The sequence below is a fragment of the Pseudonaja textilis genome, chromosome 4 (assembly GCF_049901715.1).
Source record: "Pseudonaja textilis isolate UNSWEBS1 chromosome 4, rPseTex1.2, whole genome shotgun sequence".
Taxonomy (NCBI): domain Eukaryota; kingdom Metazoa; phylum Chordata; class Lepidosauria; order Squamata; family Elapidae; genus Pseudonaja; species Pseudonaja textilis.
In genome coordinates, this window is record NC_141993.1 from 7,193,978 (window position 1) to 7,218,887 (window position 24,910).

Below are 24,910 nucleotides of genomic sequence, written 5' to 3' on the forward strand. Positions count from 1 at the left end.
ATAATTGGAATGCATGGTATAATTGGTTATATCAGAGATAAACTGTTCAATGAGCATAAATAAGCATAAATATCCATAAATAGCGATAAGATGTGTATATTTAAAGTAAGGTAGGAGAATTGGATCTTGTAGACTGTCAAAAAGAATATTTGTCTGGTTTTAACGTATTTTCTTTTTTCTTCCGTCTCTTTGTTTTTTTGTTTTTTTTTTCTCTCTTTTATACTTCTTCTTCTCCTTTTTCGGTCGCAAGACCGAGCGTTTTTTTTCTTTTTCCTCTCTCTTTCTCTTCTTTCTTTCTTCTTTTTCTCTCTCTGTTTCTTATGTAATGTTGTTATGTTATTTTTTTAATTGTAAATTCAATAAAATTTATATGAAATGAACTAATTCCCCAATTCTGTCCTGAGTACGTCACAGTTCAGCTCTGCTATTTCATTTTACGCCATGATTTTAATTGTGTTTTTTCCTTGCTTAGAGATACTGTTTGCCGTATCTTTGGGTAGCTCTGTGAGAAGGAGCCCTCATTTCAACCCTGAGCCACAAATATTCTCCTTTATTAATAATGCTTTTTATTACGTGCCCTGAAACAGATCGGATCAACTCCAACTAAATTTGAAGCAATTGAAGTTCACCAAGTTCTAACGCCAGTTCTGGGTGAAGCTATTTTGCTAGCCCATTGGGGAAAAAAAAAACTATTTATTGGTGTCTATTTGCTATTAATCAGGTTCTGACCCAAAAAAGCACCTCTTCTTTTTCCCCCCTGTCTGTTATTCCTTCAGGTGATGGTTTTTGTCATTATTTTTCCTCCTTTCTGCTTTGTTTTGTTCTTTGAAACCCAAATATACACTTACCTAGCCATTTCTCTGCCAACCATGTATTTTATACTTCTCTCTGTATCTCAAATGTACCTTAACAGTCTACACTTGAACCAGGAAAGTGAAGTAATTGGCTTCAAGTGTGAAGTATATGCAACATGACCTGATCTAATCCATTTCTTTTCTCGGAGGGAAACTAAAAAATAAAATACTTTCTTTTTCTCAGACCAAAGCCAACTTGGTAACCCCAAGGAATGGAGAACCGCTGATCGCTGCAATTCAGGATTTTCTGACAGGTGTGTATTTGACATCGGTCTCTAGATACGTCTTTGTAAAATAACAGGTGTGTATTTGACATCGGTCTCTAGGTACGTCTTTGTAAAATAACAGGGCATAACAAGGATGTTTTATTTTAGTCTTTCCAAATGCTTCATTTTCCCAGTGTTTTGGAAAACAAAACAAAACCCCCCCAAAAAATGACGGGAGGTGAAAAATAGAAACTAATATGCTTTTTTCTTTTCTTTTTTTTTTCACCTGAGCCTTTAGGGAACTTATTGTTGGAAGAATATTGGGAGTCTTTTGATCCTGATTGAAATAATGTTTCCTCCTAAATTAAGAAATTAATACAATGTCACAGATTTTTTTTCTGTTGGTATCTTTTGAAATACGTCTGAAATAGTTATGTATAAACTGCAAATGTATGAACCTTGGACCACTTTTTCTGAAAGTTTTCCCCTAAAAGTTTCTGGGTTTTTTTGACATAGTATTTACAGCTTTATAAAGGTGAAAGAAAATATGCCTATCTATATCAAGAAGGAAAGTGCCAGGAGATAAAATATTTTTCTTCTTTTTAATCACTTTTTTTTTGCTCTTTTATCTTCATACCGTGTAAATGATCTTTAAATAAATACATTATTTTGGAGTTGTTTTGCATCACGATGTCATGCTATAAAAACCCTGAGAACCGATAAAATGCATCTAGCTGAATGCTTTTTGTTTCTTTCTGGATTTTTTTTTTAATTTTAGGTGCTTATCTCCTCACGCTAAAGGACACTTTCTTTGATCGAGCGAAAGCGTGTCAGTTGATCGCCTCTATTCTGGTGGGCAAGGATGAAAAAGTGAAAGTTCGCCTCCCACCTCCAGCAATTCTTAAGGTGTGGCAGAAAGAAAGTGTGAGAGCGACTGGAGGGAGGGAGAGAGAGAGAGAGGATGGGGGGAGAGAAAGGGAGGGAGAGAGAGGGAGGGAGGGGGAGAGAGAGGAAGGGACGGAGGGAGAAAGAGGGATGAGAGAATGTGGGGAAGAGAAAGGGAGGAGGGAGGGAGAGAGACATGGAGGGAAGGACAGAGGGAGAAAGAGACATGGAGGGTGGGAAGGTGTGAGAGGGAGAGAAAGAGGGAGAGAAAGAAGTACAGAGGGAAAAAGAGGAAGATGGAGGGACAGAGCAAGACAGAGAATGAGAATGAATATTCTTGAGTTTAGTCTGCTCGTCTGGTTGCTCCCCTGCGCTCAACACCTCCATTCCTGGCTCGTAACCCTCAGTTGCCAGCACATCCCCCTCCAAACTACCATCTGGAGAACATTCTTCCCCATCTGTATCTATAATCCTTTCTTCTTGGCCTCTTTTTTTTCTTAGCCAGTCACCCTGTGGACAGGAAAGCAGGTCTTCAGTGTCATTCTGAAGCCTGGAGACAGTTGTCCCGTCAAGGCCAATCTCAGAACCAAAGGCAAGCAATACTGCGGCAAAGGAGAAGATTTGTGCAGTAATGACTCCTGTAAGTAGTGCGGCTTCTCCAATTTTTGCTAGGTAGCTACCTTTTATTTAATATTATTTTCAAAGTGAGGACCCAAACTTATTAAGTCTGCGTTACTATTACTATTAATCTTCTCATCTTTCCTATCCCCCATCTCCTCCCACTCATGACTGTATGACTGTAATTTTGTCGCTTGTATCCTTACAATTTATATTGACTGTTTCCTAGTATGATTTGATTGCTTATTCTACCCTAGGACTATTATTATTAAGTGTTGTACCTTATGATTCTTGACTCTTGACGAATGTATCTTTTCTTTTATGTGCATCAAGAGCATATGAACCAAAGACAAAGTCCTTGTATTTCCAATCACACTTGGCCAATAAAGAATTCTACTCTACTCTACTCTACTCTACTCTACTCTATGCTACTCTATGCTACTCTTATTCTATTCTACTCTATTACTCTTATTCTCTTCTCTTCTCTTCTCTTCTATTCCCTATTCTATTCTATTCTATTCTACCCTGTTTCTCCAACAATACGGCCTCCCCCAATAGGAAGTCCCAGCATGTTTTATAGGCATGAAATGAAATTAAGCCCCTCCCCCCCAAATTAAGGACTATATTAAAACATGCGAAATGGGGGTGGGGGGGCTTGCTGTTAGGAAGTACTTTTGTTGCCCACCCTGATATGGTGCTGCCTGCATTGACCCCGATACGAAGTGCCCCACCAACGCCGAGGTCAACATCCAAGCCGTCACTGCCCACCCGCCCAAAGATGCAAGGGGGGGGGGAATTAAGTTACCCCCGAAAAAACGGCCTAGCCATTTTTTCGGGGCTCAAAAAAAAAATAAGACCCGGTCTTATTATATGAGAAACATGGTATTCCTATTCTATTCTACTCTGTTTCCTATTCTATTCCCCATTCTATTGTATTCCTATTCCATATTCTTTCCTATTCTATCCCATCCTATCCTACTCTACTCTATTCTACACTACACTTATTCTATTCTACTCTATTCTATTCTATTCTATTCTATTCCCTATTCTATTCCCTATTCTATTCTAATTGGTTGGGGCAATATGGTGACTCTGTAAACTGCTTAGTGAGTGCCGTAAAGCAGTATATAAGTCTAAGTGCTATTGCTATTATTTTCAAAGTTCTTAAAACTATGTTCTTGTAGTTACTTGCACCTAGTTTTTAGTGTTGAACTGTATCCACAATGTATCATATCAGACTATTGGTGGTTCAGAACTTCCTCCCTTCGGAAAGAACTTGCATAAAAATTAACCTGCTCTTGTTCTGTACTGAGCTCTTTTCCAAAGTGATGGTTTTTCAGGGAGAGTGACCCATTCTGTAAGACCTCATGTGATAAGTGGAGGTCCAGGTAGATCAACACGCTTAAGTCACCGTTGCATAAAATAAGCATACGAAAGAAGAACAGCCCTTTTTTATTTGATTCCAAGTGTGTGTGCTACTGTTGTGGCCCCTCAGTCGCCGGCGGAGCTGGCGGCAGACTTGGACAGTGAGGAGGTTGGGGAGGAACCTGGGCCAGTCCTGGAATCTAGGGAAGGCTCTGATGAGGGCTCTGCATCGGAGGCAGAGACGGGCCAGGACCGCCCGACAGTTATCAGCTGCCTTCAGAGTCGGAGATCAGTGGGGCAGAAGAACAGCTGGAGCCTGTTCCCAGTGTGTGCACATGCACAGAGCTGCCAGGAGAAGGGAACAGTTAAGGAACAAGGGTCAATTTGGGAGTAAAGGCATAGGTAGACGGTGAATGGCCCCTCCCATTGGGAATAAAGAGCGAAAGGGGAGAGGGGTTTGCAGGAGACAATTGGTTCATTTAATTAGTGTGAAGATTTGTTCGTGACTCATCGAGACTCCTTGCCAAGTATTTCCTTGGACAGTGTTGCGCTTGGAAGCTATCGGCCTGGCAACTCTCCAGGCCCGATAAAGTCTGTGGTAGTAATTCACTCTTGTTTGCCAGGACTTTGCTGGATGTGAATGATAGGAATTCACATTAACCTAATAAAAAAAAGTGTTTTGTCGGGATGACAAGTCTGCTTTGTGATTTTGGGAAGCCTAGATCAGAACAGCTATGGAATCTATAACCGAAGGTACTTTGGAGCACATCAGGTGAGAAATTTCAGGCACACTATGCTATATGAAAACAAGGAACCTTTTAAAGTAGCCGTGTCTTCTCCCAGGCTCATGGCAGCTGCCGCAGAATACCATAAAAATGCAGCTGCATTTAAAGAGTTGCAGATTCTTAAGTCTTTTGTTGGTGTTTTGGAATTAACATCAAGCATTTTGCACAGCCGAGCAAGGAAGGATCAAAGCTGCCTCTTCCAGAATGTTCCTTTGGCCGGCTACATTGCATTTGTGTTTCAGATGTTGCAATCCACAACAGCGAGTTGATGTCTGGCAGCATGGACAAAGGGACGTTGGGATCCGGATCGAAGAATAATATATTCTACATTTTACTGAGAGATTGGGGCCAAGTGGAGGCCGCTGATGCCATGTCAAGGTTAGCCAGACTGGCTCCTGTCTACCTCTGTAAGTATCTTGAACCGTGAATTGGAGTAGAATACAGCTGGAAGGGACCTTGGAGGTCTTCTAGTCGAGCCCCCTACTCAAGCAGGAGAACCTATACCCTTTCAGACAAGTGACTGTCCAGCCTTCTCAAAAAAATCTCCAGTGATGGAGCACCCACAATGACTGGTGGCAAACTGTTCCACTGGTTAATTGTCCTCACTGTGAGGAAGTTTCTCCTTAATTCTAGGTTGCTTCTCTCTTTGATTAGTTTCCAACCATTTTTTTCTTGTCCTGCCCTCCGGTGCTTTGGTGTGTGTGTGTGTGTGTGTGTGTGTGTGTGTGTGTGTAAAGGACTGGAGTTGGCTGATGAGGCAGAAGAGGAACAGCTGGGTCCGGTGCCTGGCGCATGGATGTGCAGAAGGCAGAGGAGAGGAGAGCAGTGGAGGTCTATGGGCTGGTTCTCGGGACAAAAGAGCCACCGCTGCTAGCAAAGCCACACCCTAGCTCTGGGGATAAAAGGCAGCGGGGCGGAGATGAATAGAGGTGGCAGACAATTATTTGTCTCCCTGCCGGACAAATTTGTTAGCCTGTGAGAGAAACTGTTTGCGGGGGCTGTTTGGCGCTTCTAATAAAGGAATCTTTTGAGTTAACTTCAGAGGGTTTGTCGTATTTGGGAAGCTGGGTCGAAACACCTTTTCTGCAAGTGTGCTGATGTAGTCTTTCTTGGCCCTTGCATAGCTAACCGTGGCTTTTCCATTGGAATTGGCGATGTCACCCCTGGCCAAGGCTTGCTGAAGGCAAAATACGAACTTCTGAATGCCGGCTACAAGAAATGTGACGAATATATTGAAGCCTTGAAGACTGGAAAGCTACAGCAGCAACCTGGCTGCACAGCGGAGGAAACCCTAGAGGTTAGTTATACCCCGTTTTCAAGTTTTAATTTGTGTACTAAATTTATATGCCGCCTATCTCGCCCTCAAGTGACTTGTCAGCTGTCCAGTTGGCAAATCCAGAAAAAGACATTATTTTACCAAGAGTAAAAACTTGACTGGAAAAAAAACCACCACATTGGAACAGAAGAAACAAAACCAGTTCTGGGTTTCTCACGCAAAAGCAAGCATACTTAATTCTCCCCTTTTCCCTACGGGCCACCCACGGTCCATTACGTCCACCAATCACTTCTGCTGATATTGTTTTGGGAACCTACCAGCCATGCTGGAACATCAGTGTGTCCTTGAAGTGGAGGCAATGTCTCACAGGAACTGATGGATGCTTGCATGCCGTTCCTCCCACCCATAAATTCCATTCTAACCCCGCTTCCCTTTCATGGTCAAGCTGCAGGTAAAGTGGAATGTAGGCGAAAATGTGATTTAGCCTTGACGGCAACTCGTAAGTGGCTTCCAGCAAAGATGAAACCAACAGTCCCAAACATTAAAATATTAAAACGATGAATGTTAACATTGCAGTTAACAAAGACTGCTAAGGAAAGAAGCAGTGTATAAACGAATGAATAATATGACAGTTTTCCTGATAGAACAATTAATCAGTGGAGTGACTTCTCTTCAGAAGTTGTGAATGCTCCAACCCTGGAAGTTTTTAAGAAGAGATTGGTCAGCCATTTGTCCGGAATGGGATAGGGTTTCCTGCCTAAACGGGGTTGGACTAGAAGACCTCCAAAGTCCCTTCCAACTCTGTTATTCTGTTCTATGTGCAGGTCAAGTTCAGAAATTGGATCCAGCACATGACTGTTTTATCTTTTTTTTAAATTTTATTTATTTTCAAAATGCATATAAAATTTACATTTTAACAGTTCTGTGTGAAGCGTTACTTGTATACTTAGGTACAATATTTACAATTCATCTCCATATCAAACCATATTTCTCTTATCTAACCATATATATAAAACATTTCCCAAACCTCATAATACTCAGACTCCTCTTTACCTTTTAGTTTTCTCATCAGTCTGTCCATCGTCACAATCAAGTATTTTATTTAGTACCATGTTTTCTGAAGGTACATCATCTATTTTCCAGCTTTCGGCATAAGCAATTCTTGCCCCTGTTAATATAGGTTGTACGATGTATTTGACATGTTTCTTCAGGTTTCTTTTAATCATCCCCAGTAAAAAGGCTTCTGGCTTAAATTCAGTTTCGTACCCTGTAATTTCTCTTACTGTTTTATCTTTAACAGTATTGTAAAGTGTGCAGTGGCGGCGGCATAGCTGTTAAAATTCAAACTCCTGGTATATTATGATTTGAAATTGAAGACGGAGACGCTTCCTCTTGATTTCTCTTGCCAAAGAAGCTACTTTCTCTTTAGTTCTGAAAGGAACACGGCGGGACAAATTCTTACAATTAGTAACCACTAATTGTAGTCTAAGGGACACAGTGGCTCAGTGGCTAAGACGCTGAGCTTGTCAGTCAGAAAGTTCAGCGGTTCAGCGGTTCAAATCCCTAGCGCCACGTAACGGAGTGAGCTCCTGTCACTTGTCCCAGCTTCTGCCAACCTGGCAGTTCGAAAGCATGTAAAAAATGCAAATAGAAAAATAGGGACCCCTTTGCTGGGAAGGGAACAGCGTTCCAAGGCGCCTTCGGTGTTTAGTCCTGCTGGCTACATGACCACGGAGACGTCTTCAGACAGTTTGGGCTCTTTGGCTTTGTAACGGAGATGAGCACTGCCCCCTAGAGTCGGGAATGACTAACACCTATGTCCGAGGGGAACCTTTACCTTTAATTGTAGCTTACCCACTGGCAAAATTCGGAGCAATTAATCTTTTGTTTGTTATTTTGGGGTACTTTATTCTATTCCAAACAATATGTGTTGGATTGCTACCTTAAGAATGATGTCAACTTCTAATTACACTCGGTTATAATGAGATGAAAACAGGCAAATTCTTGCAAGCATCGCTTGCTTAATTGATTCTTTTTTTCCTAGGCTCTGATTCTGAAGGAACTGTCCGTTATCCGAGACCACGCTGGCAGTGCCTGCCTTAGAGAGCTAGACAAAAGTAACAGCCCCCTCACGATGGCCGTTTGTGGTTCCAAAGGTAGGATTGACCCTCCAAATTAGCACCCACCTCTGGGATCCATAGATAGATTTCTGCTAAGATATCAGCTTTATCGGAGCATTATCATATGGATGCTATTCCTCTGCCTCAGTGTTCTGACCCAGCTTCCCAAACACGACAAACCCTCTGATGTGAACTCAGAAGATTCCTTTTATTAGGCAGCCCCGACAAAAAAGTTATCTCGCAGGCTAAGAAGTCTCCATCTGAGGGCTGACAGACGGTTCAATCTCCCTCCGTCTCTGTCTGTCTGTCTGTCTGTCTGTCTCTGTCATTCTCTGTCTATCTGTGTGTCCCTCCCCCTCTGTGTGTGTGTGTCTGTCTGTCTGTCTCTCTCTCTCTCTCTGCCTTTCTCTCTCTGTGTGTCTCTGTCTCTCTCTCTGTGTGTGTCTCTCTCTCACTCTGTATCTCTCTCTCTGCCTCTCTGTCTCTCTCTCTCCCTCTGTGTGTGTCTCTTTCTCTCTCTCTGCCTTTCTCTCTCTGTCTCTGTCTCTCTGCCTTTCTCTGTCTCTCTCTCTCTGCCTCTCTCTCGGTTTCTCTCTGTGTGTCTGTGTATCTCTGTATCTCTCTCTCTGCCTTTCTCTATGTGTGTGTCTGTGTGTGTGTGTGTGTGTCTCTCTCACTGTCTCTCTCTCTCTGCCTCTCTCTGTCTCTCTCTCTCTCTCTCTCTCTCTGTGTCTCTCTCTCTGTCTCTCCCTGTGTGTCTGTTTCTCTCTCTCTGCCTTTCTCTGTGTGTCTCTCTCTCACTCTGTCTCTCTCTCTCTCTCTGCCTCTCTGCCTCTCTCTCTGTGTGTCTGTGTGTGTGTCTGTCTGTCTGTCTCTCTCTCTCTCTCTCTCTGCCTCTGTGTGTGTGTGTGTGTGTGTGTGTGAGTCTGTCTGTCTCTCTGCCTCTCTCTCTCTCTCTCTCTCTCTCTCCCTCTCTCTCTCTCTCTGTCTCTGTCTCTCTCTGCCTCTCTCTCTCTCTGTGTGTCTCTGTCTCTCTCTGTGTGTCTCTGTTTAAGCTCAGCTGCTGGGGTAGAGATTGATTCACAATCAGTCAAAGAGTAAAGCCATCACAAGAAGAACTTATTCACCATAAATGCAATGTTATAGGGTAGCGGAACAAGCTTAATATATTGACTTTTGATATTTTACCGATCGTAGCAGAATGGGGGTGGAGTTGGGAAACAGCATGATAACATGTTGCTTTCAGTCCTGAGACCAAGGTGTTGCTGACCTTGGTTGTTGTCATTTTTTCCCCTCCTAATAGGATCCTTTATTAATATATCCCAGATGATTGCTTGTGTAGGCCAGCAAGCCATCAGTGGGTCCCGTGTTCCTGACGGCTTTGAAAACCGATCCTTGCCTCATTTTGAGAAGCATTCCAAGGTAAGAAGCCCGGAAGTTAGATAGGACCTCGGCAATATTATCAAACGAAGCAGCCTGGTGAAAATAGAAGATAAGATGAAGGTGAACTTTCGATCCAGGTGATAATTGTTATGATCCTTCTCTTCATACCTGGAGACCACAATTCCTTTCCAATTTTTCTTGGCAACATTTTCAGAAATGGTCCCCAAAGTGTTTTTTTCAGGAGGCAACCCGACTTTCTTGCTTTTTTTTTTTTTCTTCTTGAAGACGTTTCGCTTCTCCTCCAAGAAGCTTCTTCAGCTCTGGCAGGATAGTGATGAATGGAAGGATTTGCACTTCTTGAAGACAGCTGGACATCTGCATCCTTTGAGAGCAGGGGTGGCTCAGGGCTAAGACGCTGAGCTTGCCGATCAGGAAGATCGGCACTTCAGCGGTTCAAATCCCTAGCGCCGCGTAACGGAGTAAGGTCCCGTTACTTGTCCCACCTTCTGCCAACCTAGCAGTTCGAAAGCACGTCAAAATGGAGGTAGAAAAATAGGGACCCTTTTGGTGGAAAGGTAACAGCGTTCTGTGAGCCTTTGGCGTTAAGTCATGCCAGCCACATGACCACGGAGACGTCTTCACTCAGTGCTGGCTCTTCTTTGGCTTTGTAATGGAGATGAGCACCGCCCCTTAGAGCCGGAAATGACTAGCACGTATGTGCAAGGGGAACCTTTACCTGGAGCAGGGGTGTCAAACTGGCAGGCCAGATGAGTCACACGCAGGCCACGCCCACCCAGCTCTGCGAAAGGGAGAAATGTCACGCGGCAAGTTTGACGCCCCTATTTTAGAGTGTCGTTGAGGCCACTTGAAGGTTTATCTGTGCTCTCAGGGTCTCCTGGTTCCTGCAGTCTGCAATTTTTTCCTCTGGAAATCCGTTTCTACTCCCATGCCATTCCAAGGGTGTTCATCCTAAATTGCATAGCTAAAAGTCTGTAGAGATTCTCAAGTCCTCCAGGTCATGGTTGTCCCTGGATTTTCAGAAATGGTTCACCAGTGTCTTCTTCTGGGACATCTTTCATCTTCCCAGACTAAGGCTGAGAGAAAGTAGTGGACCCAAAGACATCCAGTTGCCTTCCATGCCTAGAACCATGCCAAGGGAGACCTAGAACTTTGCTCGTTCCTTGCCAAGCATCTTTGGCTACTATGCCAGTCCGGTCTCCCAAAATGATAGCTAAGAGTCATTCAAATCTTTCCGCTCTGCCTGTCGATGGAAGTGTTCAGCTTATTTAAGCACTGTTGACCTATGTCAAGGGGTCTTCAAACTTGGCAAGTTTAAGGCTTATGGACGTCAACTCCCAGAATTCCTGAGCTCACATGACTGGAGGAGGAGGAATTCTGGGAGTTGAAGTCCACCAGACTTAAAGCTGCCAAGTTTGAAGAGCCCTGACCGATGCTATGAAGTTCCTACAAGAATAATAGGACGTAAATCATTTTGAACAGTTAAAAGCCATGATCAGAAAATGCCGATTGCTGCTGTTTTGGATCAAGAACCAGAACGCTATGTTTTAGACACAGGACAGAATGTGGATCTTAATTCTATAAATACAAGGCAATTCTGTCGGGCAACTTCTCCAGTTCTCTTCATTTGGGAAACGGAGAGAATTTTGGGATTTGGGGTTCTGCCGAGGAAGTGGAATCCTGCAGGTCCCACCAGGAAATAGGAGATGCTCTTGGAGTGGAATAAAAGATGCACAAAGATGTTAGATTAACTTACCGATTCTGATCACAAGCCTGCGTGTCCTTTGAATGATATTTTACCTTCCTCCAAGGAATTCGCGACCAGATATCTTCCGATTTGACCTTCCCAGGGAGCCAATTAGATTGATGTGCTTTAATTAATTACCCAGTGGCAATTTGAATCTGTGCCCGCTGGTGCTATTCTAACGTGTTAACGGTGCTGACTGTTGGAAGTAAATTCTACAGTGATATTATTTCTAAAGAATTCTCCCCCTGCCCTTTTTTTTTCCAGCTTCCAGCCGCTAAAGGTTTTGTGGCCAACAGCTTCTATTCTGGGTTGACACCCACCGAATTTTTCTTCCACACCATGGCTGGTCGGGAAGGTCTTGTCGATACAGCTGTAAAAACAGCTGAAACAGGATACATGCAGGTAATTGCACATTTTCTACAGGAAAATGTGGACCCTCCGTATAGCCATCTATAAGTATTTATTCTCCTTTAGGTCAAGAGTGATTTCCCTGCCAGCTAGTCTCTTCTTCCATCTGCTTTTAGTTCTGAGAATAAAGAAAATAAAAGAACTACCAAAATAGGAGGGTTAACGTCATTGCCCAGAGGATCATGGGTTGCCCTCTCCTCTCTTTGGAAGAGCTTTATAGCTCCCGCTGCCTTAAGAAAGTTGAAAACATTCTCAAAGAACCATCTCATCCTGGGCACCCTTTTTTTTTTTGTTTAAACTATTACCATCTGGCAGACGGTACAGGATAATAATAAAAACAAGGACAAATAGGCTGAAAAACAGCTTCTATCCCAGGGCAGGAACTCTGTTGAATTCTACCATATAGTGCAATATTAATGCAATATCAGCGATTCTCAACTCAGTTGTCTTTTTGTGTTTTTATTTTTATAGTTACAATGTACACTGAAGATGGCATTTAATTTCGTTGTACAAGGTGCAGTGACAATAAACTAAATTAAATTAAACTAAAACTAAAACTCTGCTAGGATGAGCAGAGATAGGAGTGGGAGTTGGGAGGTGATTTTTTATTTATTTATTTTCAGATTTTGTTCTATTTTATTTATTTATTTGATTCTTTTTGTTAATTTTTATTTTTTTTTGTTTTAAATATAGTTTGACATTCTGTAAGCCGCCTCAAGTCACCATGGGTGAATAGGCGACAATATAAATTTAATAGACAGACAGACAAGTATAAAAGGTACACACACAAACACAAATTTATATGGATAGGGAGACAGCCAGGAGGAGAATAAATTCTGTTTTAAAAGTTTAAAAAACAAACAAACACCTTGTCTAGTTATTTAGACCAAGTTGATTTTTTAAGTAGCGGCCATAGGCTTCGATCTTGACTTCATATAGAAAGAATCTCACTTGAGAAAAAAATCCAATATACAAATTAGCCATAGCACTTAGACTTATATACCACTTCACAAGTGCTTTTCCAGCCATCTCTAAGGAGTTTGCAGAGTCAGCCTCTTGCCCCCAACAATCTGGGTCCTCATTTTACCCACCTCAGAAGGATGGAAGGCTGAGTCAGCCTCGATCCGGTTAGGATCGAACTCCTGACAGCCGGCAGAACTGGCCTTGGATACCACAGTCTCACCACTACACTACTATAGTCTGTCCTTCCTTCCTTCCTTCCTTCCTTCCTAGTTAGCAATAGCACTTAGACTTATATGCTACTTCACAGTGCTTTGCAGCCCTCTAAGCAGTTTACAAAGTCAGCCTCTTGCCTCCCAACAATCTGGGTCCTCCTTTTACCCACTTCAGAAGGACAAAAGGCTGAGTCAACTTTGAGCCTGGTGAGAGTCAAACTTCTGAATTGCAGGTAGCCGGCAGTCAGCAGAAGTAGCCTGCAGTACTGCACTCTGACCACTATGCCACCACGGCTCATTGCTTGAGATTACAGGTAGTTCTCAACTTAAGTTCGTTGAGTGACTGTCACTGAAAAAGTGACTTATGATGGGGAGTTTTTCCACATTTACGACCATTGCAGCATCCTCCACATGGCAACCGGCTCACATTTATGACAATTGCAGCGTCCCGGAGTCACGCGATCCCCTTTTGCGACCTTCTGACCAGGAAAGTCAATGGGGAAGCCAGATTCACTTAACAACCGGGTTATTAACCTAACAACTCTGATGATTCACTTAATGACTGTGGCAAGAAAGGTCGTAAAATGGGGCCAAATTAAATGTAAAGTTTGCTTTGGTTTCTCCTTTCATCCTTCCTTGATATTGTCAGTGGAAGGATTCTGACGACATGATTGAAAGTATTGTATAAGTTGTATGTGTCGTCCCATCTCACCTGGTTTTCATCTAAGAAACAACCACCATAACTTGTTCAGGGATGATTATGTCTAAGTACTACCTGTACTTAGTTAGCTTTCAATTTTATTTTATTTAATGGCGACGCTCAAGTTAATTTCTCCTGGAAGTTCCTAGGGCTCAGTAAATGCTTTTACGTAGGAGATGGGGTGCTAATTAAAGTTTTCTGAGACCTTGATTTTAAAAAAACAACAACAGTTGATTGTGGATATAGCCAAGCCAATTAACAAAACCCTGGGCGTTATTTAATATCTTTGGTCCTTTAAGGAACTTGGATAGAAGGTTAACTTTAGAATTACAGAGACCTCTTGTTATAAATCACAAATGCATAATGGATGGATGAATGTAGGGATGAGGGAAGGAGAGATAGAAGATGGATGGATAGATTAGATGGATGGATGGGTAGATAATTAGATGACAGACAGACAAGGATGGAAGTAGGGATGAGGGAGAAATAGATAGATAGATAGATAGATAGATAGATAGATAGATAGATAGATAGATAGATAGATAGATAGATAGATAGATAGATAGATAGATAGATAGATAGATAGATAGACGGACAGAGACAGATATAGATAGATAGATAGATAGATAGATAGATAGATAGATAGATAGATAGATAGACAGACAGACAGACAGACAGATATAGATAGATAGATAGATAGATAGATAGATAGATAGATAGATAGATAGAGGCAAGGGTGGAGGTAGGGTTGAGGGATGGATGGATGGATTGATTGATAATTATATTTGCTATTCAGCTGTATAAACATTCTGGATATTCAAAAAGACCTCAATTCCTATTTATGGTAGTTAGTAGGATCCGGCTACGGTCTCCATCTTGAATGACATTTCGTGCCTGTGACTTGTTTACTGAAGAAGCTATTTCTCCATCTTCCCCCCCAGAGACGGTTGGTGAAATCCCTCGAAGATCTTTGTTCTCAGTATGACTTGACCGTCAGGAGTTCTACGGGGGACATTATACAGTTCATTTATGGTGGGGATGGCTTAGATCCTGCGGCCATGGAAGGAAAAGACGAACCTTTGGAGTTCCAGCGCGTTCTGAACAACGTCAGAGTAAGTATTAGCACAGGGCATCCTTTTTTAAAAGAAGTAGAAGAACCTCCTAGACAGCAATAGCCCTTAGACTTATATACCGCTTCACAGCCCTCTCTAAGTGGCGTACAGAGTCAGCCACTACCTCCCCAACAATCTGTGTCCTCATTTTACCCACCTCACAAGGATGGAAGGCTAAGCCAACCTTGAGCCTGGTGAGATTCGAACTTCTGGCGGCTGGCAGTCAACAGAAGTAGCCTGCAGCATTGCATTCTAACCACCGTGCCACCACGGTTTCTATCCACCAAACCACGAAGGCCTTGGACGTAAAATAAAATACCGCTTGGTCCCATCATAGTTTCAATTTCTGCAGCGGAAATGCCCTGCGAGACTTCTTCCATCTTGCAAGGTTTTCTCCATGTTATTTTGAGAAGCTACTTAGAGTGCAGTAAAGGTTTTGGAAGGACCTGGGTCGGAGTTTTGGAAGGACCTGGGTCGGAGTTTTGGAAGGACCTGGGTCGGAGGGTTGTATTTGTACGAGAGCGCCGAGCGGCCTTTCCTTCCGAATGCCTGTCGGATTTTCCAAGGCGCCCAAGCATAAAACAGCCCTACAATTGATCTCCCTGCTGTTCTGTGCCTTTAGGCCGTGTATCCCAGCCGAAGCGAGCCTGCGCTTAGTAAAAACGAACTGGTGCTAACCGCCGAGTCCATCATGAAGAAAAACGAATTCCTTTGTTGCCAGGACAGCTTCCTGCAGGTATTGTTTTGTTTCTACCTCCCTTTTCCATGCCAGGGTCATTTTTCCTTCTTTCAAACTCGGAACGAATGCCCTTCTATTCCTCTCTTGATCATTCAATAAACGGACTTCCATTTAATCTGCGTTAGCCTCTTCCTTGTCCGCGTGTTATCTTTTTAAGACGAGAGGGTTTTATTTCAGAGCTCTTCGCCTGGATGCGGTCTTGATATCTAAAACCAAAGGTTTCTTTCCAAAAAGAAGGGAGGGAGGGAGGGAGGGAGGGAGGGAGGGAGGAAGGAAGGAAGGAAGGAAGGAAGGAAGGAAGGAAGGAAGGAAGGAAGGAAGGAAGGAAGGAAGGAGAGAGGAAGGGAGGGAAGGAAGGAAAGAAAGAAAAGGAAGGAAGGAAAAAAGAAAGTGAGAAAGAAAGAGCAAGAAAGAAAAGAAAGGCAGAGAGGGAGGGAAGGAAAGAAAGGAAAAAAGAAGGAAGGAAGGAAGAAAGGAAAGAGGAAAGAAAGAACGAGGCAGGGAGTGAAGGAAGGAAAGAGGAAAGAAAGGGAGGGAAAGGAAAAGAAAGAAAAAGAGAAAGAAGGAAGGAAGGAAAAGAGAAAGAGAAAAAGAAAGAAAGAAAGCTAAACTAAGTTCCCAAAACATGTTTGCTTGCTGTAAAAGAAGAGAAGGGTTACTTTAACAACAGCAGAACACACTTTGTTTTTCCTATTCATTCTTGAAGGTGTTAACTGAAAGCGGCTATGTGACCTATTATAAGGTAATTGACGCATGGGTGTGTGTGTGTGCGTGCAGTGTGGGGCAGTCTGGTGGGGTCTGCACACATTATGCCGAGGTGCGTTAAAGTCAGTGGACTATTGGAGCAGCACAGAAACCTAATCAAATCAATCAATGGATTGGAACCTCCCCAGTGTATTCATTCCGGAGCTTAGCTTGCTAGCAGAGATAGAAATGCAGCTGGGCTCCTCTGACGTTTTGCAAGAGCTGGATGCTCCCAACAATATACCTCTCTTAAATATTGTTTTTCCAGCTAAAAATTTCAAGCCTTAACCGCTTGGAACGTGTGTTTCCTTTTTGTTAAACCTTTAAAATGTGTCCGATGGTTTTGCCGTGGAAATCTTACCCTGTGCATGCTTTTTCAAATGAAAATCCTGTTAAAAATCCACTGAAGCTGACAACGGCGTTCTGTTTGTTCCCTTCTGTGTTTGTCGTGTTGCTCTAGATTCAGAGAGAAGTAGTTTTTTTGATTGTGACGTTTTAGAGGCTTCCCAAAACCAATGGAAAAAAAATGGCTGTGGTGGCCGGAAATTCAGTCTTCTTCCCCGTCAACTTTCTAATTCTTTTTTTTTTTAATGTAGGGCTCAGTAGATGGCAGCACTTCACTGACTTCACTCAGGACTAAGAAGCTAAGCAGGGTCAGGCTTGGTCGTACTTGGATGGGAGACTACCATCTCACCAGGATGGAGACATAATTGGGAAGCAGAAAAGAAATGCTATATACAGAGTCGGAAGCAATAGCAAGCCGCTTCTGTATTGTTGGCAAGAAAACTTGCAGTGCCTAGAAAGTCAGCAGGGGTTGAGTTTGACTTGAAGGAACCTTTACTTTTTTTTATTTTTTCTCCTACTAACCACTTTCCCCTCTCTCTCCTAGTATATAAAGTACTGTTAAATATGGAGGCTCCTGGTGACTTTTTGTCATTAATCGGCAGAAACGTGACACAAAGCTAAATACACGCTATTCTTTATTGCAGGAAATTAAAAAATTCATCAAAAGCATGTCTGAAAAGATCAAGAAAACCAGGGACAAGTATGGGATTAATGACAATGGCACAACAGAGGTAACCTGCATAACGGGCGCTTTCTGTGGATTTGGGATATATATAGTTTGGGCGATGGGAAGGAGGATCTTATGGCTTGAATAAATTCAGGTGCTGTGATCCTGAGTTTCTCTCCTCGTTTTGAATTCTCTGAATGTGCCCAATGTATGTGGTTCAACATGAAGAGAACTAGAGGAAATGAAACACTTCTGGTGCATGTATAACAATTCAGATATTTTCCAGAGGCCATTCCTAAACACTTTCCTAAAAGGTCAAAGCTAAATGGTGATTTTTTGCAGAAGAAAATTAGGTCGAATCGTTTATTTCCAAGAATTGCGAGTGCCGTAAAATAGGGAATTGTGTCTTGAAAATTAAGGGAAATGTAATGTTAATAGCAATACTATCAACTCTGAAGCGAACCTGGCTGAAGCCATCTTTTACTGCCTCATAGTTGCCACAAACTCTGAAACGGGGTGGTGGAAAGTAGATAGACAGGCTAACAGTCAAAACAAAAAGTTTTTTGGGGAGGAACCAAGGTCATCCCAACAGGTGGCAGTTGAAAAAGGTAGAGGAGTGACCGAGCAGCCTGCCAAATAACGCGACTGGTGACATCTGGGGTGGGAAATATTTGCTCTTTTAATTAGGCTAAAACCATGGGAACTTTTAGAGTTGGTTTTCACTGGCTGTGCCGATATGGTGTACCCCATAAACATGTTCTTTGAGGAATCTGCCTGCCTCAGAGTTCTGCTTTGGGCAGATGCGTTACTCAGAATGCTATCTAATAAAGATAGATAACTTGGTCAGAATATTTTCAGAACGGACTTCCCCAATTTTCTGACCTCTGCCTATGTGGAACGTCTATTCCTATAATCCAAGGGTCTTCAAACTTGGCAGGTTTAAGACTTTGTGGACTTCAACTCCCAGAATTCCTGAGCTAACATGACTGGAGGAGGAATTCTGGGAGTTGAAGTACACAAGTCTTAAAGCTGTCAAGGTTGAAGACCCCTGATCTACAGTATCTATCTTTTATCTCCATCTCTACCATCTATCTATCTATCTATCTATCTATCTATCTATCTATCTATCTGTCTGTCTGTCTGTCTGTCTATCTATCTATCTATCTATCTATCTATCTATCTATCTATCTATCTAATCTATATCTATCTATCTATCTATCCATCCATCCATCCATCTATATCTATCTATTCCAAGGATCTTCAAACTTGGCCAGTTTAAGACTTGTGGTCTTCAACTCCCAGAATTCCTGAGCTATCATGACTGGAGGAGGAATTCTGGGAGTTGAAGTCCACAAGTCTTAAACTAGCCAAGTTTGAAGACCCCTGCTATAGTCCTTATTCAGCACATCGGGATTCAGAAAGGCTCGTCTGGATCTATAGTATATCCAACTTCAGAGGCGAGAAAGCCTGTACTTCTTTTACAACAAAACCTACTTGCCTTCATGTTTAAAGCTGTTTCTTCAGCTATAAAATCCCAGGAGTGGGAAAGACTGTGATTAAAATTCACTGTAGTTCGTTCCCATAGCAGGAAACGTTAGTTTTTCCCAAGTCCTTGTTAGACACCATCATATTTAAGATTAGTAGAAGCCAAGCAAGGAGATAAATGTTTACAGAATAGAGAATGGTTGGAAGGACATTGGAAGTCTAGTCCAAGCCCTATACCATTTCAGGCAAATGGCTGTCCAGACTTTTCTTAAAAACCTCCAGTGATGAAGCACCCACCACTTCTCGATGCAAGCCCTTCCACCGGTTAATTGTTCTAGCTGTCAGGAAATTTCTCCTTAGAGGAGGTTGGTTCCCTCTTTGGTTAGTTTTGACCTGTTACTTCTTGCCCGGACTTCAGATGTTTTGGAAAATAGGTTGGCTCCCTGTTCAAAGCACCTTGAGGGAATTCAAAGAGTTGGGGAAGTGCAAGACATTCGGTGACCCTTGGAGCTACTGACTAATATATTGAATAGACTTGCAATCGTACTTGTTAATATACTCGTAATGACAATATATTGAATATAGGATTGACTACACATATTGAATATGTTGGTAATCATTCTGGGTCTTCGTCCCTTTAGCCCTACGTTTTATACCAGTTGGACCGAATCACTCCAACCCAGCTGGAAAAGTTTCTGGAGATCTGCAGAGAGAAGTATATGAGGTAAGATCTCTTGGTTGAATCTCTCCTTGGTCAGTTTCTGGGCCTTGTCTGGCCTTCAGGTGCTTTAGAAAATAGCTTGACCCCCTCCTCCTCCTCCTCCTCTCTGTGGCAGCCCCTCAAATATTGGATGATGCTATGATGTCTCCCCTGGTCCTGCAATCTTTCTGACATGTTTTGGTCTCCAGGTCAAAACACACAAGGAACCGTTGCAGGAAGTGGGTATCTATGGCCAGTCTAGGCGGAAGGAGATTTGCACAATTGCCAGCTGCAATTCAGCAGATTCGTGTCCACGGATTGGCTTTCTTTTCGATGCGCTGGTTGATTGTACTCAGGAAATTTCTCCCAAGTTCTAAGTTGCTTCTCTGATTTTGCTAAAAGTAATCGATAAATAGCCAGTTAGCCTGTCTTGGTGATGGGTATTGTATATGTTTGAGAAATTTGCCTTAAACCCGACCCGGGCTCCTTGGTAGATAGAAGCTTTGAGCCTTTTTCTCCTTGTTATACACATCAACAAGGGTGTGTGCTGTTGACTTATTTAAACAAGGAAGTAAAATATTTTTAAAAATGACTTTGGAGATTCTCAGTCATTTTTAAAAATATTTTACTTGTCCCAAAGGTGCTTTTTTTTCAAAAGGCAACTGGACTTTGTTTTCCCTTGAAGAGGTTTCGCTTCTCACCCAAGAAGCGTCTTCAATTCTGACTGAATGGTGGAGTCACTCGGTTTAATGTAAATCCATTTTAAATCTGGAGAACGTAACTCTTGATCTTTCGAGAACTTGGCTGCGTTTGAACAGAAGAGAATCGCAGAATTGGAAGGACCCTTGGAGGTCTTCTAGTCCAACCCCCTGCATCTTATACCATTTCAGACAAATGGTTCAGATTGTTTCAGACAATCTCTTCTTTAAAAAGTATTGGAGCATTCACAACTTCTGGAGGCAAGGTGTTCCACTGGCTAATTGTTCTGACTGTCAGGAAATTCCTCCTTAGTTCTAGGTTGTTTCTCTCTTTGATTAGTTTCCATCCGTTGCTTCTTGTCCTGCCTTCAGGTGCTTTGGAGAATAGCTTGACTCCTCCTCCTTTGGGGCAGCCCCTGAGATATTGGAAGACTGCTCTCATGTCTTCCCTGGTCCTTCATTTCATTAAAGTAGACATATCCAATTCCAGCAACCATCCTTTATACGTTTTAGCCTCCAGCCCCCCAATCATCTTGGTTGCTCTTCTCCGCACTGTTTCTACTCTAGACTCTCAACACCTTTTTTACATTGTTGTGACCAAAGCTGGATGCAATATTTCAAGTGTGGCCTTACTAAGGCATTATGAGGAGCCTCTGTGACACAGTGGTTAGAGTGCAGTACCGCAAGCTACTTCTGCAGCCAGCTGCCTACAATTTGGCAGTTCCAATCTCACCAGGCTCAAGGTTGACTCAGCCTTCCATCCTTCCGAGGTGGGTAAAATGAGGACCCAAATTGTTGGGGGTAATATGCTGACTCTGTAAACTGCTTAGAGAGGGCTGTAAAGCAGTGTAAAGTGGTATATAAGTCTTAAGTGCTATTGCTATTATAAAGTGGTATTGTCAGGGTTCCGACGGATGCCCTAATTAATTCATGAGCCTCGAGCCAAGTTTCAAAAGAAATCCAATTATTTATTAGGAGCAACATGCCAGCCCTTTTCCCAAGTGCAGTCAGCTCTGCTCTACATAATTTACTGTTCACCTATGACCCTGTTCCCCCCCTTCCCCCCTTGAGTTGATCGGTATTTTCAACGCGGCCACAAAGCATCAAGGGAATGGGTAGCTATGGAATGAACGAAAATCCATGTCTCTTTGAATCCGGTCTCTTAGGGCACAGATGGAGCCAGGCTCTGCAGTGGGAGCGCTCTGTGCACAAAGCATCGGGGAGCCCGGCACGCAGATGACCCTCAAGACTTTCCATTTTGCTGGTGTGGCCTCCATGAACATCACCTTAGGGGTGCCCAGGATCAAAGAGATCATCAACGCCTCCAAAGCCATCAGGTACGTGGGCTACAGAAGCAGGGGTGGGATTCCTGTTGAGGTAATTCCTCATTAGGAGAATGAACGCATACAGGGAGATGTATTTGAGAGAAGTGTTTGAATAATACACACACAGCACATAGATACACTCTACAGTAAATGTTGGTTTTTACTTCCAATAAAGGTTTTAAGCAAAGTTCAAACACAGTCCTAAGTCATTCACAGGTAAGATCAGTCAGTTTTCATCCAGGGATAATCCAATAACAAAGTCCAGTGTCAAAAATAGTTCAGTATCAGACTTACATCAAATCCAAGAATATCAGTCAATTTAGGAAGAACGGCAGTACTCTCCAACAGAAAGAAACAGAGATACACTCACACTCTCTTCTGAGACTAAGACTAAAACAACCCAGGTTTCTGGCTCCATCTTATGGCCGTTTGAGAAACCACACCCAATTATACTTTTAGGATTCTCTTAAAGAGACAGTATTAAAATGTCTATCCTGGCTTATATATTTCCAACCCAAATAGCTGTTAGGTGACTTATATTCCTAACAATTCCAAAATCCCAACAACCGGTTCCTTGCCCAGTTGCTGGGTGGACGTGGACGTGGTGGGTGTGGCCTACCGGAACTTCTGGAAGGGCCATTTTTGGCCTTCCCCAGAGTCTGGAGTCTTCCCTCGGGCCTCTGGGAGGGTGAAAGAGGTCTCCCCGGGCTCCGGAAACCAGGAAAAGACCCGTTCCTGGACTTCCGGGAGGCCTGTTTTTCGCCCTCCCAGAGTCTCTGCATGGACCCTGCACTTACCTGCATCCAAAATGGGCTGCATGGAGATTCAGGGGAGGGGAGGGGCGGGCGGGACCAGACGGTCGATTCAACTTCCAGTTCAGCGAACCAGATGCAAATTTAACATCCGATTCAGCCAAACTGGTCCAAACCAGCTGAGCTCCACTGCTGTACAGAAGTGGTCCGAAGGATTGTAATAAGGTGTCTCGGTTAAAAATCTTTGCCTTTTCTTTAAAAAAAAAAAAGAGCAACATTTACAGTTATTGGAGCAGAACATCATGGAGAGCACATTGGGTTTTTTGGTTTTTTTTTAAGTAAGAAGGGATATACACACACGTTTCAAATTTCTGGGTAAAAATGGGGTGCAAGAACTGTGAATTCGGTTCGGTATTTAAAAAACTCCTGAGCTTCAAATATTTTTTAAAAGAGGTCTTTTGTATCATGGGAAGTTAGTAAGAAAAAGTTAGGGAGCCAGTTTGGTCTAGTGGTTAGGGCACTGGGTTAGAAAGCAGAAACTTTGAGTTCAAGTCCCACCTTAGCCATGAAAGCCAGCTGGATGATATGGGGCCAGTCACCTGGAGGCTGTGAGTTCTAATTTCAGCACAAAAGCCGATTGGGTGACTTTGGGTCAAACACGAGGGGACTGTGAGTTCTAGTCCTTCCCTAATCCATTTTTTTCATGCTAGTTCTTTTCAATTTCCAATGAGGGCGAAAAGAATCACTAATTTTTAAAATTCAGCGATGGGCCGGTCTTCGAGGATGCTTGCTCTATGTACCACGCTAGGAGATAGCAAAGCATCTATTTACAGTAACGTGGATGTAATTTATGTACAGTATAAAACATAAAGAACATTAAGAATGGGGAGAGCATATATTGCTATGCGCTGGTTTTGCACTTTTTGTTGTGTGAATTATAAAACATCCACTTATACTATTCTGTTCTATTCTATTCTATTCTATTCTATTCTATTCTTTGTATCTACCTATCTATCTACCTATCTTTCTATCTACCTACCTATCTACCTATCTCCATCTATCTACTTGTCTTTCTTTCTTTCTTTCTTTCTTTCTTTCTTTCTTTCTTTCTTTCTTTCTTTCTTTCTTTCTTTCTATCTATCTATCTACCTATCTTTCAATCTACCTATCTTTCTTTCTACCTACCTATCTACCTATCTCCATCTATCTACTTGTCTCTCTATCTATCTATCTATCTATCTATCTATCTATCTATTTTTCTTTCTTTCTATCTATCTATCTATCTATCTATCTATCTATCTATCTATCTATCTATCTATCTATCTATATTTCGATCTATCTACCTATCTTTCTACCTACCTATCTATCTACCTATCTACCTTTCTATCTACCTATCTTTCTTTCTATCTACCTATCTATCTATTTACCCACCCACCTACCTACATAGACATACATACATACATATATTTTAAAACCCTTTTCACATTTATGCTTTCCTTGCTTATATGTAGCACGCCAATTATCACTGCCCATCTCGACATAGATGATGATCCTGATTTTGCCCGTTTGGTCAAAGGAAGAATAGAAAAAACACTTCTGGGAGAGGTATGGTGTGCTTCTTACTGACTAAATAGCTAGTTGTATGTACGGGTAGTCCTTGATGTATGGCTGCTTGCTTAGTGACCGTTCCAAGTTACAACGGCCCTGAAAAAGGTGACTTACGGCCGTTTTTCACACCTACGACCATTGCACCATCCCCGTGGTCATGTGATCAAAATTGCCAACTGACTCGTATTTATGACGGTCGCAGTGTCCCAGGGTCCCCTTTGATGACCTTCTGACGAAGAAAGTCAATGAGGAAACCGGATTCACTTAACAACCGTCTGACTAACTCAACAACTGCAGTGATTCACTTTAACGATGGTAGCGAGAAAGGTTTTGAAACGGGGCCAAACTCACTTCACGCCTGTCTCGCTCAACCACACAAATGTTGTTGGGCTCTGCTGTGTTGTTAATCCAGCGAGTAGCCGGAAACAAATCTGGCTCTTGAGAAGTTTTTCTTTGGACCTGCAGATATCGGAGTACATCGAAGAAGTCTTCCTTCCTGACGACTGTTTCATTCTTGTCAAGCTTTCTCTGGAGCGGATTAGGCTGCTGAGGCTGGAAGTAAGTACAAACAACGGGAGTAACTTAATACAGGTGTAAGTTTCGGAGGTGGTTGTATTTCAGGAAGGAGGTAAAGGTTAAAACTTAGAACTCAGGATAAGTTCCCATCATAAGTGTTTGGTTTAAAGTACCATATTTTTAGCTCCATAAGACGCACGCACGTTTTTGGCCGAAAACGGGACTTGGGGAGGCCGAAAACAGGATGTGCAGGAAGGTAGAAAATGGGACACAAAGAGGCCGAAATCAGGACACACAGAAGCCGAAAATGGGTCACAGGGAGGCTGAAAATGAGGCCTGCGGAGGCCGAAAACGGTGCAGGGAAGCTGAAAACGAGACGCACAGAGGCAAAAAATGGGGCGGACAGTGGCCAGAAATGGGGCCAAGGAGGCTGAAAATGGGGCCTGCAAGAAGCAGAAAACGGGACACAATATTTGGCAATATCCGCTCTATAAGACGCACAGACATTTTCACCCACCTTTTTGGGGGTGGGGTGGGTGCCGAGTGCGTCTTATGGAGCGAAAAATACGGTAATCTTTTGAAGGTCTTGTCCGGTAGTGATTCTATGCTTGTGGGAGCAGACCAGAAGCCAAAAACCGATGCAGGTAATGAAATGACATTTTCCATGGCCCCCGCACAG

The 24,910-nt window shown here is 42.7% G+C and overlaps 1 protein-coding gene across 2 annotated transcripts in view; it reads left to right on the forward strand.

The window, feature by feature from the left end:
• POLR3A (RNA polymerase III subunit A) overlaps nt 1-24,910 on the forward strand; it is a 48,853-nt gene that overhangs the window by 18,307 nt on the left and 5,636 nt on the right. Inside the window, exons 12-27 of one of the 2 annotated variants that reach the window (XM_087933802.1) lie at nt 1,039-1,108; nt 1,839-1,966; nt 2,447-2,585; nt 4,956-5,120; nt 5,838-6,010; nt 8,034-8,145; nt 9,413-9,531; nt 11,522-11,659; nt 14,482-14,652; nt 15,275-15,388; nt 16,098-16,133; nt 17,125-17,211; nt 19,274-19,356; nt 21,197-21,367; nt 23,619-23,712; nt 24,181-24,273. In XM_087933802.1, coding sequence (XP_087789928.1) covers nt 1,039-1,108; nt 1,839-1,966; nt 2,447-2,585; nt 4,956-5,120; nt 5,838-6,010; nt 8,034-8,145; nt 9,413-9,531; nt 11,522-11,659; nt 14,482-14,652; nt 15,275-15,388; nt 16,098-16,133; nt 17,125-17,211; nt 19,274-19,356; nt 21,197-21,367; nt 23,619-23,712; nt 24,181-24,273 — 1,893 coding nt within the window. The remainder of the gene's footprint in view (nt 1-1,038; nt 1,109-1,838; nt 1,967-2,446; nt 2,586-4,955; nt 5,121-5,837; nt 6,011-8,033; nt 8,146-9,412; nt 9,532-11,521; nt 11,660-14,481; nt 14,653-15,274; nt 15,389-16,097; nt 16,134-17,124; nt 17,212-19,273; nt 19,357-21,196; nt 21,368-23,618; nt 23,713-24,180; nt 24,274-24,910) is intronic. The other variant, XM_087933803.1, reaches the window with a different exon arrangement.